This window comes from Egretta garzetta, unplaced genomic scaffold, assembly GCF_000687185.1.
Source record: "Egretta garzetta isolate BGI_Z169 unplaced genomic scaffold, ASM68718v1 scaffold72, whole genome shotgun sequence".
NCBI lineage: Eukaryota > Metazoa > Chordata > Aves > Pelecaniformes > Ardeidae > Egretta > Egretta garzetta.
The window spans coordinates 271,365-286,366 of NW_009259032.1; the positions used below are offsets into that span (position 1 = coordinate 271,365).

Consider the following 15,002-nt stretch of genomic DNA (forward strand, 5'->3'; position numbering starts at 1 on the left):
TTGTCCATGTTTCATTGAGAAAGCTAATGGTTCTTTGAACATCTAAGGTGGGTGGGTTCAGTCTTCATCACTGGCTAGTAAAATCTCCCCAGCCTACTCCTGCTTATATTCTCATGCCTTTAAGGCAAACTAATTCTGAATTTAAACTCTGAATTCAGTGTAGATTGGTAAAATTACGCTGAACCTATGTGTAGACGTACTTTACTGAATTGAAGTAGTTTTAATTCTATTTGCTTTAATATATTTTGAAAGTTAAATAGGCCACACTGAACAAAGGCTATTTTGATTCTGAATGAGAATCTACCTACAGTTCAATGCAGTTTAACTAATCCAGCTCCAAAAGTAAGTTCATTAATTTCTCTGATTATCACTGTGAAGACTAGACTTCATTTAGCACCATCCTTCAGAAAAAGGAGGCACAAACCCTTGCTGAGGAAAACAGTTAGGATACTGTATGCCCACAGCACGCACTTTGAGAATATTATGTGCTCATATTTTAAGTCATGTATAAATCTTATACTTAAGCACACAGAATTTACTTCAGAAGATAACTCATATGAGGTACATGCTGCTTCTGAAATTTTTTCCGCCACTTTAGGCAAAGGAGTCTTGCAAAGAAAAGAAACATTTCATTATCAGATTGACAAAATGAAAGGACTGAATAACAAATCTGGTAGGCACTGGATTCTCAGATGTCAGCTTTCTGTCAGTGATCATTCTTCAAGGATCGTGTGGATGCATTCTAATCTACGTGAAGGTCGTGACAGCTTTATTTCTACAGTCTGCACTCATCAAAGATTACAGTAGTTACTTCCACCTTTTAATGTCCACAATAATTCATCTACTGAGAAGGTCAATGGTAGTGCTAACAAGTTGGTTTAAATTAGGATAACATTTTCCTCCCACATTAATTGTATTTTAATATTTTTATTATGCCTAGTGACATATAACAACAATATCAGGACTACAACCCAGTCAGTACTGGGATTGCACAGCCCTAGAATTTAGACAAATGATTAAGAAATGTGGCTCTTACATTGAAGACTTGGGTATTTAAGAGAATGAGGGATTCCCCTGCTGACTGTGAAAGTGGTTAGCAATTTAGTCGCTAGAAACAATCAAGCAAGACCTATTACACTAAATGTCAGGTCTACCTGACAGTCAATGAAAGCCATGTACAGTGGCCCAAAAATAACAGGGATCTATATTATCACTACTATATATTTAATAACCAAACTCTAGAGCCGCCATCTCCAGCACCCAGATTCCTACCAGCAGTTGCGCACTATCTGTCCTAAAATGTGGAACATGAAGCAATCACATGAAGTGTTCTTTGTAAATGCTGAACAAGCAATACACCAGAGATTAAGCAAGCCTTGGCTTGGTGGCATTAACGAAACCAATGTAGCTCATAAGGGTTTAATACTACAGTAATGAGATTCTAGTAACACAAATGGAGCAATGTATAGACAATATTTGTTCAATGTGGGCAGAGGTGTTGCCTGATGTAAAGGTCTTTTGAACACTTCTATTTTGGACATCTTCACTGTGAATCCTCTTTACAGTCTTGCTTTTAACGTGAAAGCAACGGCTAGGGAGCACCACTAGTTGCTAAGGCTTTCAGAAAAATGATCATTTAACAAGAATTTACAACTGTAGGTGAAGATTAGCTTAAAAAAACATAAAAGGAACATCATTATAATGCTGGAATATCAGACAGAGAATTTATTAAAGGTTATTTGTTGCTTAGTGAATGTGTTCTTTTAATGTTTTATATAATGGTGACCTATCTGTTAGGTTCTTAAAATGTAGCAGTAACGATTAAAATAATGGATGAATAAAACCAGACCCTTTCTTGTAGGATCGAAGTATAAGAAATTATTAACTATACCTAATGATGCTTAGACAGCACTATGAGCTAGAAGCTAAAAAGAAAGGAAAATCTATGATCATCTTCCCTTGAGTATTCAGGGCAGTCCTACAGGGAATTATTGTCTATTATAGAGGGTAATGCTCCATTTCCATCAGGTTACTTCTGTTGGCTTACTTTTGACACATATCTACTGCGGATGGTCACACTGAAAAGACTAATCTTAAATGTAAGTTCATATTTAAATGATAAAATATTACACACATTTACTGTAAGTTATTAACTTAATTGGGCACAGTGCTGATGTTTTCAATTTTACTTCAATGTTCTCTCTTAATTCGTGTAGCTTCAATACACCATCAATTTGGTATATTTTACACAAAACCTTTTGGAATGTGTTATTGCTTTCAATTTAACATGTTTAACTGAATTAATGAAGTGACTTTGAAATCACATTCCTTCACATAAACTGAGAAATTTTAATGAAGCCTCTCTAGTCCTGTGTGGATTCCACAATTAATGCCTCACCATGGCTTCTGAACAACTTTCATGCCATATCCAACCTCCCTCCCGCCCCCAAATACTAACTTTTCAAATACACTCTTTAGCTATCCCTATTGCAGTCTACATGAGGATTATAAATTGTCTCTGTCTTTGATTACTTGGTAATTGCTACATGTTTTGAGTCAACAATGTATGTGACAGATTTGGGGTATTAAAAATAGCAGAAAACATAAACTTATGAAAGATTTATATGTTTTCTAAGGCTACCCAAGGAATTAATCTCCCAGCCAAAATTTAGTTGGTTTTACAAAAGCAAAATGCCTGCTAGCTTTACAAATTTCAGTTCTTCCTCAAGTCTTGCTAAAGCAATGCTAGCTGAAGAACTGAAACTGCATTACAAAAAAAGGTCCTCATTTATCTCTACATCACGCAGCATAGAAGAGGATGAGAAATATGGGCAAATCAGGTTAGGCAGAATGCAAGGAATGGAAAAGTAACTAAGCACATGTGGCCAACTTGCCATATGAAAGAAAAGACAGGGTGTTCCAGTGTCAAAGATTAAAATAAAGGGGATTACAGGGAAAAGCACTTAGGCTAAATTCAGCAGATCATTTAAGTGCAGGATTCATCCCATGTAATATGGTAGGACTACTCTCCAGCACAATGCAAGGTAAAGGCAGAGGTGGTCCCACTGGGTTTTGTGAGGTCTAACTGAAAAGGTGCTCATGTATAAGTGACTTCCTTGCAATTCAAAAGCATAAACACGTGTGTGAGAGCTCTGCAGAAGTGTGGATGAAAGAAGAGCCGTACAGAAAAAACACAAAGTAACCTTCTGTAATGTGGAAAAAAATCAGGAAAAAAAGTCTTATGCACATCATATTCTTCCTGCAATCCACCATAAATTTATCATAAACATTTATGAAAGTTAATCCTCCTAAAGTATGAGTAAATGTAAATGCTGTATGCACTCAGAAGAGAGTGCAGCAGAGTGGGATTGAAAGACAGCCTCTAACTGTAATAATTGCTCTATAAATGACCTGAGAAAGGCTGTGAGAAACATGGAGGCAGAAAACAACGACCACACTGAGCTTCATTCAGTGAGCCTGTTTTCCCTCAGCACGAACATGGGATTTATTAATTTTTACCATAAGCCCTTTCTAAGATATGATTTCAAAGCAAATCCCCTTTTCTGCTCTGCTGAAGTTTTCTTTTACTGATAGTGAGAGAGGGCTTAGGAATGGATAGGTTTCTAAAAATCACAAAAAATTATTAAATACATACTCAAACATATAAACATCTGATTTAAATCTTCATTTCTTTCATTTGTTTTCCATCATGTATAAATTCCAGACCAAGATAAACACATTCATTATAGAACAAGCTTTAAATAATGTTTCTCTCTATTCTGAGTCATTTATCTTTTGCAAATACATCAACAGTTATCTTTGTTTTTCTCAAAAGCATTCTTAGTCCCCATTTCTCCTGCATGGTTGAGCTTTTCTGTCAAAAACAGTAGCTTTCTGTGAGTTGGCCTACTTTGCCCATGTCTCCAAAATGCTTCTATTACTTTATTTATGATGAACAATTTTTCTTGCAAATAAGCATCAAATTGACAGTTCCTTTAAAAGCTATGAAGAACAGTTTTTCCTTTTCTGATTATTTGGAGTTGGTGTTTATGTCATCTTAGCAACCGATGGTGCTGCAATTTTCATTCACATCTATATCTCTCCCATAACAGAGCAATCCCTGGAACCACCCCCCCACCCCTCCCATCTATTGTTTTATGCATTGCTATATATGTGTAGGCAAAGACTAATTTGATTGCAAAGATGCATACTCACCCGTTCTTGTATTATCAGGTATGTTTTTGTACATAACAATTTACCACTCTGATATAACCTTAGCCTAATGGAGTCATCATAAAAGCATCCAAACACAATATAAAAGTCTTATTATATGTAGCCATATTGGATCTGATAGTAAAACCAAAAAAACCTGCCTTCAAATAATTCCAAAACAGCAGAAAGCAATTTGCCACAAATTTATCAATAATCTTTAAGAAATAACTTGCACGAAACTCTAGGTGTTTCTTTATGTATATACTTTTATATGATTTTAACTGTATATTCAGAGGCAATCTAAGGCTATGACAACTAACTAGTTCCTAACTGGTCTGCAGCTTGGAAGAAAGATTTGACTTAAACTCAGCAATCAGTGCTTTGGTTAGGATGCATACACCTGGGACTAAGTTTATCTTTCACTATATATCAATTCATGTTATTATTTTTACTGCAATCAAATCTGTGATTTTCAGCTGCAGCAGCAGCACTAGTATGACCACTCTGCTGAGCTTTAGACACATAGTAAGACTGTCCCAAAGAGTTTCTGAACTATTAAGCACACTGATTAGGTTTGAAATAATAACTACCTGCCTGAGGTCATTGAGGTGCTGAGCAGAACTGTTGACGGAGCCCAAGCCTGTTATTTCCAGTTTCTACATTCTGCATATTTTTATCCTGCCTCTTCTCCAGGGAGAAGCAAACTGAAGTCTGGGCCTCTGCGTGCACCAGCAGTTCTCAGTTATTAAAGCCTAATGTTTTATTAAAGAGTCCATCTATCCACTTCAGAATTACTGGAGTTCTACCACAGTAAGAACACTTTGACATTTTTGTTCCATTTCTCTGTGGTATCAGCACAGACATATCTCACCTCGGTTTCAGTGAAGGATTATACAGCACCAAACATTGCCCAAAATCTGAGACGAGCTGTTACAACAACAGAGACAGTTTATCCTCCTGCTGCTGACTCAAATTAGCACTACAACAAAAGGACTGATAGCAGATGCATCCAGGGTTGTAAGCAGACCTCTAAAACTTGTTTGACTGATAAAATGGTTCTGAAACTTCCTTATTATTCCAAAGGGGCTAGCTGCAGCTGCCTAGGGGCTCTATTATCTCTAAACTACAATTCAAGCCTCTTATAACTGGCCTGGCACAAATTGCACATTGTGCTTGGACACAGAACTGGCACGTGGCTACATTTTGAATTACATAGATATAAAGGAATACAGCCAGAAGGGACCATTCTAAAATGAAGCTGTACGTCAGGGAAGCACACCTGGCAGGCAGGCCAAAAGCTCAGATTTCAGGCTGAATAGGGGTTTAAGTTTTTACAGATATCGCACTCAAGAAACTACCAGCGAGTAGCCAAACTTTCCCCTCTTGGCCATGTTTGAAGCTATTCTCTTGATGAACAACATTCTTTACAGTCACCAAAGTTCAAAAAATTACATGGCCAGAAGGGTCAGGAAGTTCAACATAACTGAAAAGTCCTGTAACAACTGCATTGGGAGAGTCTAGGGGGAGAGGTGCTGGTAGCTGGCTTTCTCAGCCTTCGCCCTACTCAAAGCACAGGATTACATATCATTAATAGCATCCAAACGTTTACTGACACAAGACAACATACTCCATGTTATAGCATCCCTTAAATCAATCTGGTTACAGAAGCTAGCTTGGACTGTAGCAGGTCATTTACCAAATCTTAGTCCGAGTATGACAGCAGAGCTCCAATACCTGCACAGGGCTCTTATCAATACCTAGATGAAATTTATGATGCTGTTCTTGAGCTGTACAGCTCTCAATTACATGGGACTTGTCATTCTGAGAGACCACATGTCTCCCCATGCCATGCTGCCACAGCTGCTGTCAGCAGAAAGACTCATGCCAGACACATTTGGTATTGAAGAAGGAAAAAAAAAGAGAGTTGTCAGCAAGACTGACTCACTAGGGGACAGGCTGCTTTGCAATTTACTCCCACCTTTGGTTTGAAATAGCTAAATCTGTTGACCCTTAAAGCAGGCTAAAAGGTACACTGCTTTCTCAGGAACACAATCAAGAGTGATATTTTTAGACACATCTGAAAACCATGCTTGTTTTCTAACTCCTGATTATTTTCCTTTTGTTAGGGTTATGAATAGGAAAGCAATCTGAAGTCTTTATCTTATAAGACACTGTCCTTTAATCCAATACCTAGACTCCAGAACAGGCACATTGAACTAAAATAGGATTTCAGATAGCACTATAGGAAAGAATAGCATAGTTGAGGTCTCTGATAGCTCTTCTTTACCTGCAGAAGCGATGCCTTCTATTTTGTTACACAGTGCTGCCCTTTCTCCAGTTTAGTTTGGTAAAGAATACAGGTATGCACATATATGTTATTTTGATGAGACCTCTGAGCAAGACCAAAAGATGTCTTCTGTTAAACGCAATAGGCAGACAGCTATTGCACTTTAAAATCATCTTTTTGTGCACTGCTTGCCCATCCCTAATTGGTTCAGTTAATTAGTGCTAGGATACAAGCCTTAATGGCAAATGTTAAAAAAAGACAAAGCTGTTTCACAGAAGGGGAACTGCCTTTTCTGAAGCTGAGTATCACGTAATGGGTATCTAAATCTGAGGTTAGCTCTACTTTGCAGGTAAAATAATTAATTGTGCCAATTGCACAATACGGTATTCACATTTTACCTGAGTGGCTACAGGGCTGTATACCCAGATCCTAGTAAGATTGCCTCACTTTTCCAACCTTAGTACAAATGATAAATAATGATTCTTTGGGGAGCAGAACATTTCCTAAAGAACAAGGGAAAATACAGCTTTCTAGTAATAAAAATAAGTCTACTTTTCTTATATAGAAACCAGAAACAATGTAAGCACATAACAACACTTGTAAATGGCTAAGAGCTGACTTGGTCAGTTATCACCTACAGGAATGAGTCCTCATACATTCATATCATAGTGATTAGCATTCCATAGCTGGATCTTTTCCATTACTCACTAGCAAATCAATTGTTTTCACATCTGCTTGTAGCTCATATTTCCCCAAAGGATCTCAGTGATCATATTGTTTTTCCATTTTCCAATGTACTATCTGACCTTTTCCCTCAAGGCCTTGCACAATCCACTTTAGTCAATCACTTCTTATTGATTGTTAGTGCTTGCTCATTCCCCATCTATCTTTGCTTTATTGGATATAGTTTGTTTTGGTTTGGTTTTTTATATGTTCTGTCATCCACTTCCTTATCTTTCCACCCTTGTTGCTTTAGATTTCTCATTTAGCTTTAACCTTCTGATCTGTTCAACTTTCATTCCAGTCTAAATTCCACCTTCTCTCAGCTTATCCTTTCTTTTGTACAATATCTGTATACTCAAAAGAAACTCCAGCTTTCAGCATGCCAGCCTCCACTGAAGACCTTATATGAAGTGCTGTTCTTTTGTGAATTTATAGGGTTCTAGCAAAAATAATTTCTTGGTTTATAATTTCTCCTGACACTTCTGTTTTGTGTCTTACATACACTTCCTTCATATTAGGAAGAAGCAAAGAGAAGAAAGTCCCTGGAAACCTTTTTTCACATTTTCATTCCTCCAAAGTAAAACCCTGTCTGGTTACCTGAAGATTCATCTACTTTCTGCAGGGCACAAACACTGGCTCATTTGCAGCTGCCATCTTACCTTTCTTGGCTTCATAAAGACTGACATGCTGAATTTTGGAAACTGCAATCATCTCACCACTTGGGCTCCAAAGTTCTGCAGCGGTGTTGCACCACCACAGAAGAAATGTGGATCGTGTATTTCCTTACTCGGGAGTCAGTCTTAACTTCACATACAGGATACAGTTATTAAGAATCCATCTTTTCTAGCTAGCCCTTTCACTCACCACAGCAATTGAGAATCTCTTTGGTCTTCTTAGCAATAACTAGATATCATTAACCATCAGAGACTACATACAATGAGTGCTATCAAGATGACTGCCAAAAGCTGACTGAGAACTGTGGTCCAGGCAACTTCAGCAAAGATTTCAAGTGAAATTTTTGCTTTTAATGCAAGACCTTCTTAGCTGGAAAATCCTCAATTCACTTTATTACAACATCAACTATTCAGCTGATGGGAAACTTAGGCTTAAAGGTGCTCTTCAAGTCCCCATATAAAAGCAGAAAAGGATTCATAAAAAAAGAGTCAGGGCTTAAAGCAGGAGTAGCTTGGAGGGACATCTCCCCAGTCCTTTCTTTTCCTGGGATTCTCTGCTTTCTCTGACCATTCTCTCTTTTACTGTCTCATTTTTTGGACAACATGATCACAAAAGAGAGGAACAGTGATGCCAGCTTCTCAAGCACCTGGATGAGAAGCCAGTAATGACAAAAAGCCTTCTTTATACCAACAAACTTTTTCAATGCACTGACCCATGGCACATTCAACACAGGACCAAGACAGACATGTTTTGAAACCTTGACAATACATCTGTAGGCACAAAACAGTGCAGCTTTATGGCAACTTTCTGCTTGAGATCACATCAGTACACCCAAGATGCCATGAACAGTTCCTATCAGAAAGAAGGGGGGACTAATAGGAGAATATTTAGTAGAAAGAAATGGTTGGTGCTAAATACTCCCTTCCACACTATACACATTTCAAAGGGGCTTATTTCCAACTTGTTCTGGTCTGGACCTGTACAATGCACACCTTTTAGTGTCTGAAGTGCACCCAGTGAGCTCCCTGAGTGCACTTTCCATTTTAGTTTTATCTGAAAGGAATCCAGCCCACGTGCTCCAAGACTGTTCTGCACTGTGAACAAAATCAAAGTAAGCAGGAATGACTGGAGTATTAAAAGTACACAGGTTGATGCTTGTGTCTTGAAATTAACCAAAGAAGCTAAAATTCTAAACTCCATACATCACCGACATGTATATTGAATTTGTGCTAGTAAGGAAGAGCCAGTGAGCTTGCAGCATCTTTCTGCCCTTACACCTCACCAGCAAAACAGACCCACAGAGCCAGTAACCTCAGAGTCCAGCAGCACAGAATGGCTATGCCAGGAATTCCAAAATAACTTACTTATCCTTTTCCACCAGTCAGCATCCTGGTGCTGTTAAGGCAATCACTTCACAATAGTGTCAACCCAGAAATAAAGTTGTTTAAGTAAGAACTGGGGATAGTAAACATGTTATGTAGCTCTTTACTAAAAGCAAGTGGTGATTTTGCCAGTCTGTTTTCTCTCCTAAGACTCTTTATGGGCTTTCACAAATATAAATAAACCAGAACAGCAAATGTTAACAGGTGCTGAAGTCGTGATGCAGGGCTTCTCCCAACCACTGGCTACCAATGAATGATGCTGCAAGTGTAATGCAAGTGGGACTAAGGTCTCTGATGTTTCAAATCAGCTCGCTCTTTACTACAAGAAAAACTCCTCATGCTGGGAACAGAAAAGGAAAGCTCTGAACTTTTTCTTCCTTTTTCTGTACTCTGAAATCAAAGGAAAAAAGAAACATCCTTGTTGAATCTGCTCCCCTTTTCACACTCCTCACAAGAATGCGTGGGTATAGATGTGTGGGTGGATGTTCGAGAACAAGGCACGTGCCTTGACGCAACTGTATGCTATAGTAAGGTTAGTTTATTGCCTTTCATGTCTGACAAGATGTAAGAAAGCAAATATAATTTTCTGAAGAGTACGGGCTATTCAAGTAAATGCAAGGGGAATTCAACTCACCGTCTGCAAGAACTGTTTCATAGACGTAAGACAAAGAGTCTCCAGGATTTTCATTCTGTGGCTTACCTAGGAAAAAAGAATAATTCTTTAATGGTATCTACTTGGAAATATGTTTAACTGGTTATCAACTCTGATGACAGTGATCATCGCTATCCTACTTGATTGTTTCACAGAATGTTTACTTTGCTCTAAGGGAGATCTTAGCATAGAAATCAAGCTGGAAAAAAAAAGAAAAGAAAAAATTGGCAGTTAAGAAAACAAAGGGACAAGCAACCTAAAACTTCAGAAAAATAAGGAAATACCATGACACCAATTTCCACTCTCTTCTTTTAGGTGAAATTCTGTATGTTATTTTAGATGTAAGATAAAGCTATTGTAAAGCTACAGTTCTGCAGAAAGAAAAAAAAAATCCAAGGGCTAGGGGAGAGGAACGAGCTTAGAGAGATCTTTAGATGGAATTATATTTGTCCCTTTTCAGTAAACATCGCTGTGACTGATCTTTTCAATTTACTACAGCAGGTAAGAAATGCAGGCTTGAGGAAGAAGAGAAGTTTCCCTGAAAGTCAATATAGCAAACAACTGAAGAAGAGTTAGGCAAAAGGAAAGAGAATAGAATCATGGGCAGGAAAGTGAGAAATAGAAAATGGATGCAGGCATTGGGGTTTGGAAGACAAGACAACTGTTCAGGGCTATGTTTGATAATACAATCAATCTGGCTACAGAGTTCCTAGTATTAGGTCAAAAAAGCAATGGCTTCATTATGTAAATAGTGGTCAAATATTAAAAAACTCTGTCAGTTCCAATTTGTTGAAAAATTGTGATGGCTTAATAACTACCAGAAGACTTTCTGCTGTGTTATACAGTATGCCACTCTTTCTTTATGCTGGATCAAGTTATCATCTGAGGCAATATTGGCATAAGAGATATAAGGCCTGCTTGAGCTCCATATTGTGAGATCCAGCTAACAGTTGTACAGCATCTGTGGGATCCTGATCAGGATCCCATGTATATTACTGGGTTCTCCAGAAATGAATAACTAATATTACTACAAGGGACCAAGACTGAAAAGTAAAAGTCACTGGGTAAAGACGCCAAGGCTAGGATGAGGAGACGAGCCTGGGAAAGTGATTGCTTTACAATGACTTTATTAAGGTTGCACAAATCCAAACATTCAAAAGCAGTCTTTCTGCTTTGTAGTATATTGTTGATTATTTCTTTTAAATTTATCTGTACTGTGTACAGTGCACAAGTTAGACCTACTCTGGCACTGACTTGTGGTTTTGTACTTAAAGAAGGTGTTGCTTGCTGTATTCCGATTCAGTTACTCTTGTACTTCAGTTACTCAAGACTCCAGTGAATGAGAAGAGGATTCCAGTGAGAGAAAGGACAGTGATATTAGCTGATTGCTGCTCTAGAGAACTTAGGTAATTTCAGGTTCCGATCCTGATGTTTTGAGGCAAAAAGCTAGAAGGCTTATAAAACATGTTTTTCAGCAGTGCTCATTAGTTTTGTATTGCACTTTCTGCAAATGACCTTACATCTGACCTGCAGACATCTGAGCAGTCACAAATGCACCTGAAATTAAAGGGAGTTCGAATATGCACGTAAAAAGTACTGTGTTATGAAAAGTAATGTCTTAAAGTGGTCTCAGAAGTGGAAGAAACGCTTCACCCTAATCTTTCTAAATACTAGTAAGTTAAATGATAATAAAATAAAATAATGGTTGGAGAGCACTCAGTACAGAAAGGAGATCTACAGAAGAGCACATTAGGAAATTAATAATTCTGTTTTCTCAACAGGATTTGAATAGCATTCAATACATAAATAATGTAACCACAAACTCAAACACAAAACAAAGTATCAAATAACTGCTAATTAACTGAGCACTATTTATCCTGTGTACTAATGCGGGCAGGTTCTTGGCAGGACAGGGAAGAATGCACTTACATAATTAAAGGTGATCAATGCTATGATCAAGGATCCTAACTAAAATTTAAGGGGCTACTTTGTACCTGTAACTTTTTCACTTTTGAACACCTATCTTTGTAACTGTAATAACAGCTTCTGGACCAAGTTCTGTCCTCATAGCCATTTAAGTAAGTACCAAGAGACCCTACCAAGAACAACAACTGAATCTATATTTAAAAAAAAAAAAAGTTGTTTTTTTGCTATCCTAATACTGATTTTTTTTTTTCCCAGTATGAACCTAAATAGGTGCTATGCTTCATTTTTTCAGGGATAGGTGTTACAATTTTTTTTAATCTGGAAACAACACGACCCTTATTTTATCCTATTTCCAAGAAGCTGACGCTTACTTAACAGAAACACATCATGGTGAAATTACAAATGGAAATTTTGTTTTAACATCACTTTCGTGCCAAAAAAACCATAAAAAGAATTCATTTCCAGAGAACTTCTCTAGACGCTTTTCAATAATAACTTTCCAATAATTGTGATTGGTAACCACGGTGCAAAACCCAATGAGAGTCAATAATACATTATATGAAGGACATGTAAGACTACAGATTCACACAGCCATTTTACAGTTCTAGCTGCAAAATACCTGCTGGAAGTCTTACATTTAAATTATTTGTAAGCTTTAGAAATAGCCTCACAACTGCAACTAAACACTGACTGATGACTGTTGTGCCATAAACAAGACATAAATTTAGATGGTGTCCACTTGCAACTTGGAAAGAGCAGACTAATGATGATAAACCCATTAATTCATTTTAAAAATAAAAATATTATAACCTAAATAAACAGTAAAATCACAGTATGCTAATTTGAATTAGTACATGCTGTTGCAGTAATGCTTATGTTCTAGTCATTTGACTTTGATTATTAATAAAACTTTTTATGATCTTGTCCTAAACACTGTTAAAAAACATTCACTTAAGATGTCAATGCATTCACTTCTTCAGGTGTAAGCAGTTCTCATCCAATTAGTGTCAAAAATAAGAGGAAAAAACATCACATACGCAATGCATACTTCAGAATCCAAGGGTATGGGTCACCATGACTGGCTAGACAGATGGAAACGTGAGCTGCTAAGAAACCTGATTAAATAACGAAGTATTTTCTGAATTTTGCAGAAATAAGAGAAGAACAAACAAACAACTCAGTTCAAGCAGCAGGGGATGGCAGTCTCGACATCCTTGCCACCTCCAGGTTGCCACTTCAGTTTCTCTTCTGGTTTGAAACAGCCAGGATCATGCGCCGGATGGAACAAGTTAGTGGCACTAACCACAGTTTTTTGTTGACAGTCATCCCCATTACAAATCCCCATCACTGCACTGGCATCCCAGCAATCATTCTGTGTGGAGATGAAGCAACACAACATCTCAGGAAGATTTATTAATCTGATAATCTTAGCAGCAGTCCCTGCAGAGCAGTTCAAAGACTCATTGGCAGGACAAAATGTACTTCAGCTAACAAAATTCCCCTTCTGCACTTCTGCTTACAATAAATTCATGCAGATTGTTTTTAATAAAAATGCTTAATTGGCTTTTGACATGCTCCTCAATAATCAGATGACCTCACTGCCTTAAAGCATCAACAGTGGTATACATTGTCTGAATGTAAATACATTAGGGAAGGAGGAAAGGGAAACACAACCGTGTGGTCTCATCTACTGCAACTTCCCCTGGCAGTGAACGAGGCCAGAACCACCTACCTACTTCCCTCTATTTAGTCCATCTTGTATGTCTATGTGAGAAATCTTCACAACCAAGACTTTAGTTCACACACACACACAAAACCGTGTTGTATTCAGTATTAACAAACCAACGAAAAAATTGTAGTGATTTTGCTTCCTCTTTAGCTTTGCTTCTTGTTAGCACTTTAACTTCGTACCTTCACAGACTCCAAGTTGGTGTCAAAACCTAGTTGAAACATTCACCCATTCAAGACAATGGTAAATTCCCAGTTAAATTAAGGGGTTTAGCTCATCAGCAGAAGTCTTTCTGACAGCCTAAGAAAATCCATCACCACTGGTTACTTGTATTTGAGGACCAATGTGAAGAGGATTTTACAGAGAAATGAGCAAAGCAGCCGATTCAAAATATGAAGTATTACTTCAGTATTCAACATTATACCCAAATCCCTGGTACAATTCCAATAAAATCTATGCCACTGTACTAGAAATGAAACAGGAGACAGATTCCATAAAAGCTTATGATAAAAATATGGTGATTTATTTTTCTTTTCTGTGACCTGCGCAATGGAAATTAGCCCCATATTTGAAGCAGGCTGAAGATTTGCATGTGTTAAGCCCTATTTTAAGCTCCCAGCCTGTTTGTCCTACATTTACGTATTAGAGACAAGTACCCAATGCTAGTATTTCATTATTCCAGATCTATACTTTACTAGCAGTTGCAAAAGTAGTTTTCCTAACATCACTCTTGGTGATTAAAATTGTGTGCAGGTACACTGAAAACTTTTTAGGTAACAATCAGAAATTAACAGCATATTGCTGTCTCAGGTAAAAGTTACATGCTCAGAATTTCTGAGATTCTTTCCTGGGCTGTCCAAGACTGTGAATACAGTCTTCTAGTCTGGTTGTTACTTTATGCACCTCTTCTCACTTTTCAGTAAATAGCAGATCATGAATGGATACGTGGAGGTTAGTTGAGCGGTTCTTAACTATCACATTTTATAGAAGTAAATTATCTTAATATTTTGGCAAAAAAAAGAAGATACCACTGTTTAGAGAAAAGGCTGGAAGTGGAAGTGACAAGAGTTGTTTTGTTGAGCTGTAAACAATGAAACATAATAAACCAGCAAGCAGACTAATGGATACTCACAACTCCTGAGTTGTACTGGAAGTTCCACCAAAAAGTCTCATGAAGTGTCAGCACACTTCAGAAACAGTGTCACAGAAAATTATTTGTATTAGATAAGACTTGTTCTCTTTTTTCATCAATACTGAGGCACAAATAATTATTCAGGACCTTTAAAGATCTAAGTAACCACCTCCAGCTGCAAATATCTACCAATAGCTACAAATCCTCTGCTTAAACATATGCTAGCCTGAATGTGAAGTGGAAACGTTTCAGGGCTAAAAAAAACCCCAGCTGTGCCTAAGATA

The 15,002-nt window shown here is 37.6% G+C and overlaps 1 protein-coding gene across 1 annotated transcript in view; it reads right to left on the reverse strand.

Annotated features, from left to right (window-relative positions):
* Positions 1-15,002, reverse strand: part of BANK1 (B cell scaffold protein with ankyrin repeats 1) — a 186,472-nt gene that overhangs the window by 111,238 nt on the left and 60,232 nt on the right. Inside the window, 1 exon segment of the mRNA XM_035890347.1 lies at positions 9,914-9,979. Coding sequence (XP_035746240.1) covers positions 9,914-9,979 — 66 coding nt within the window.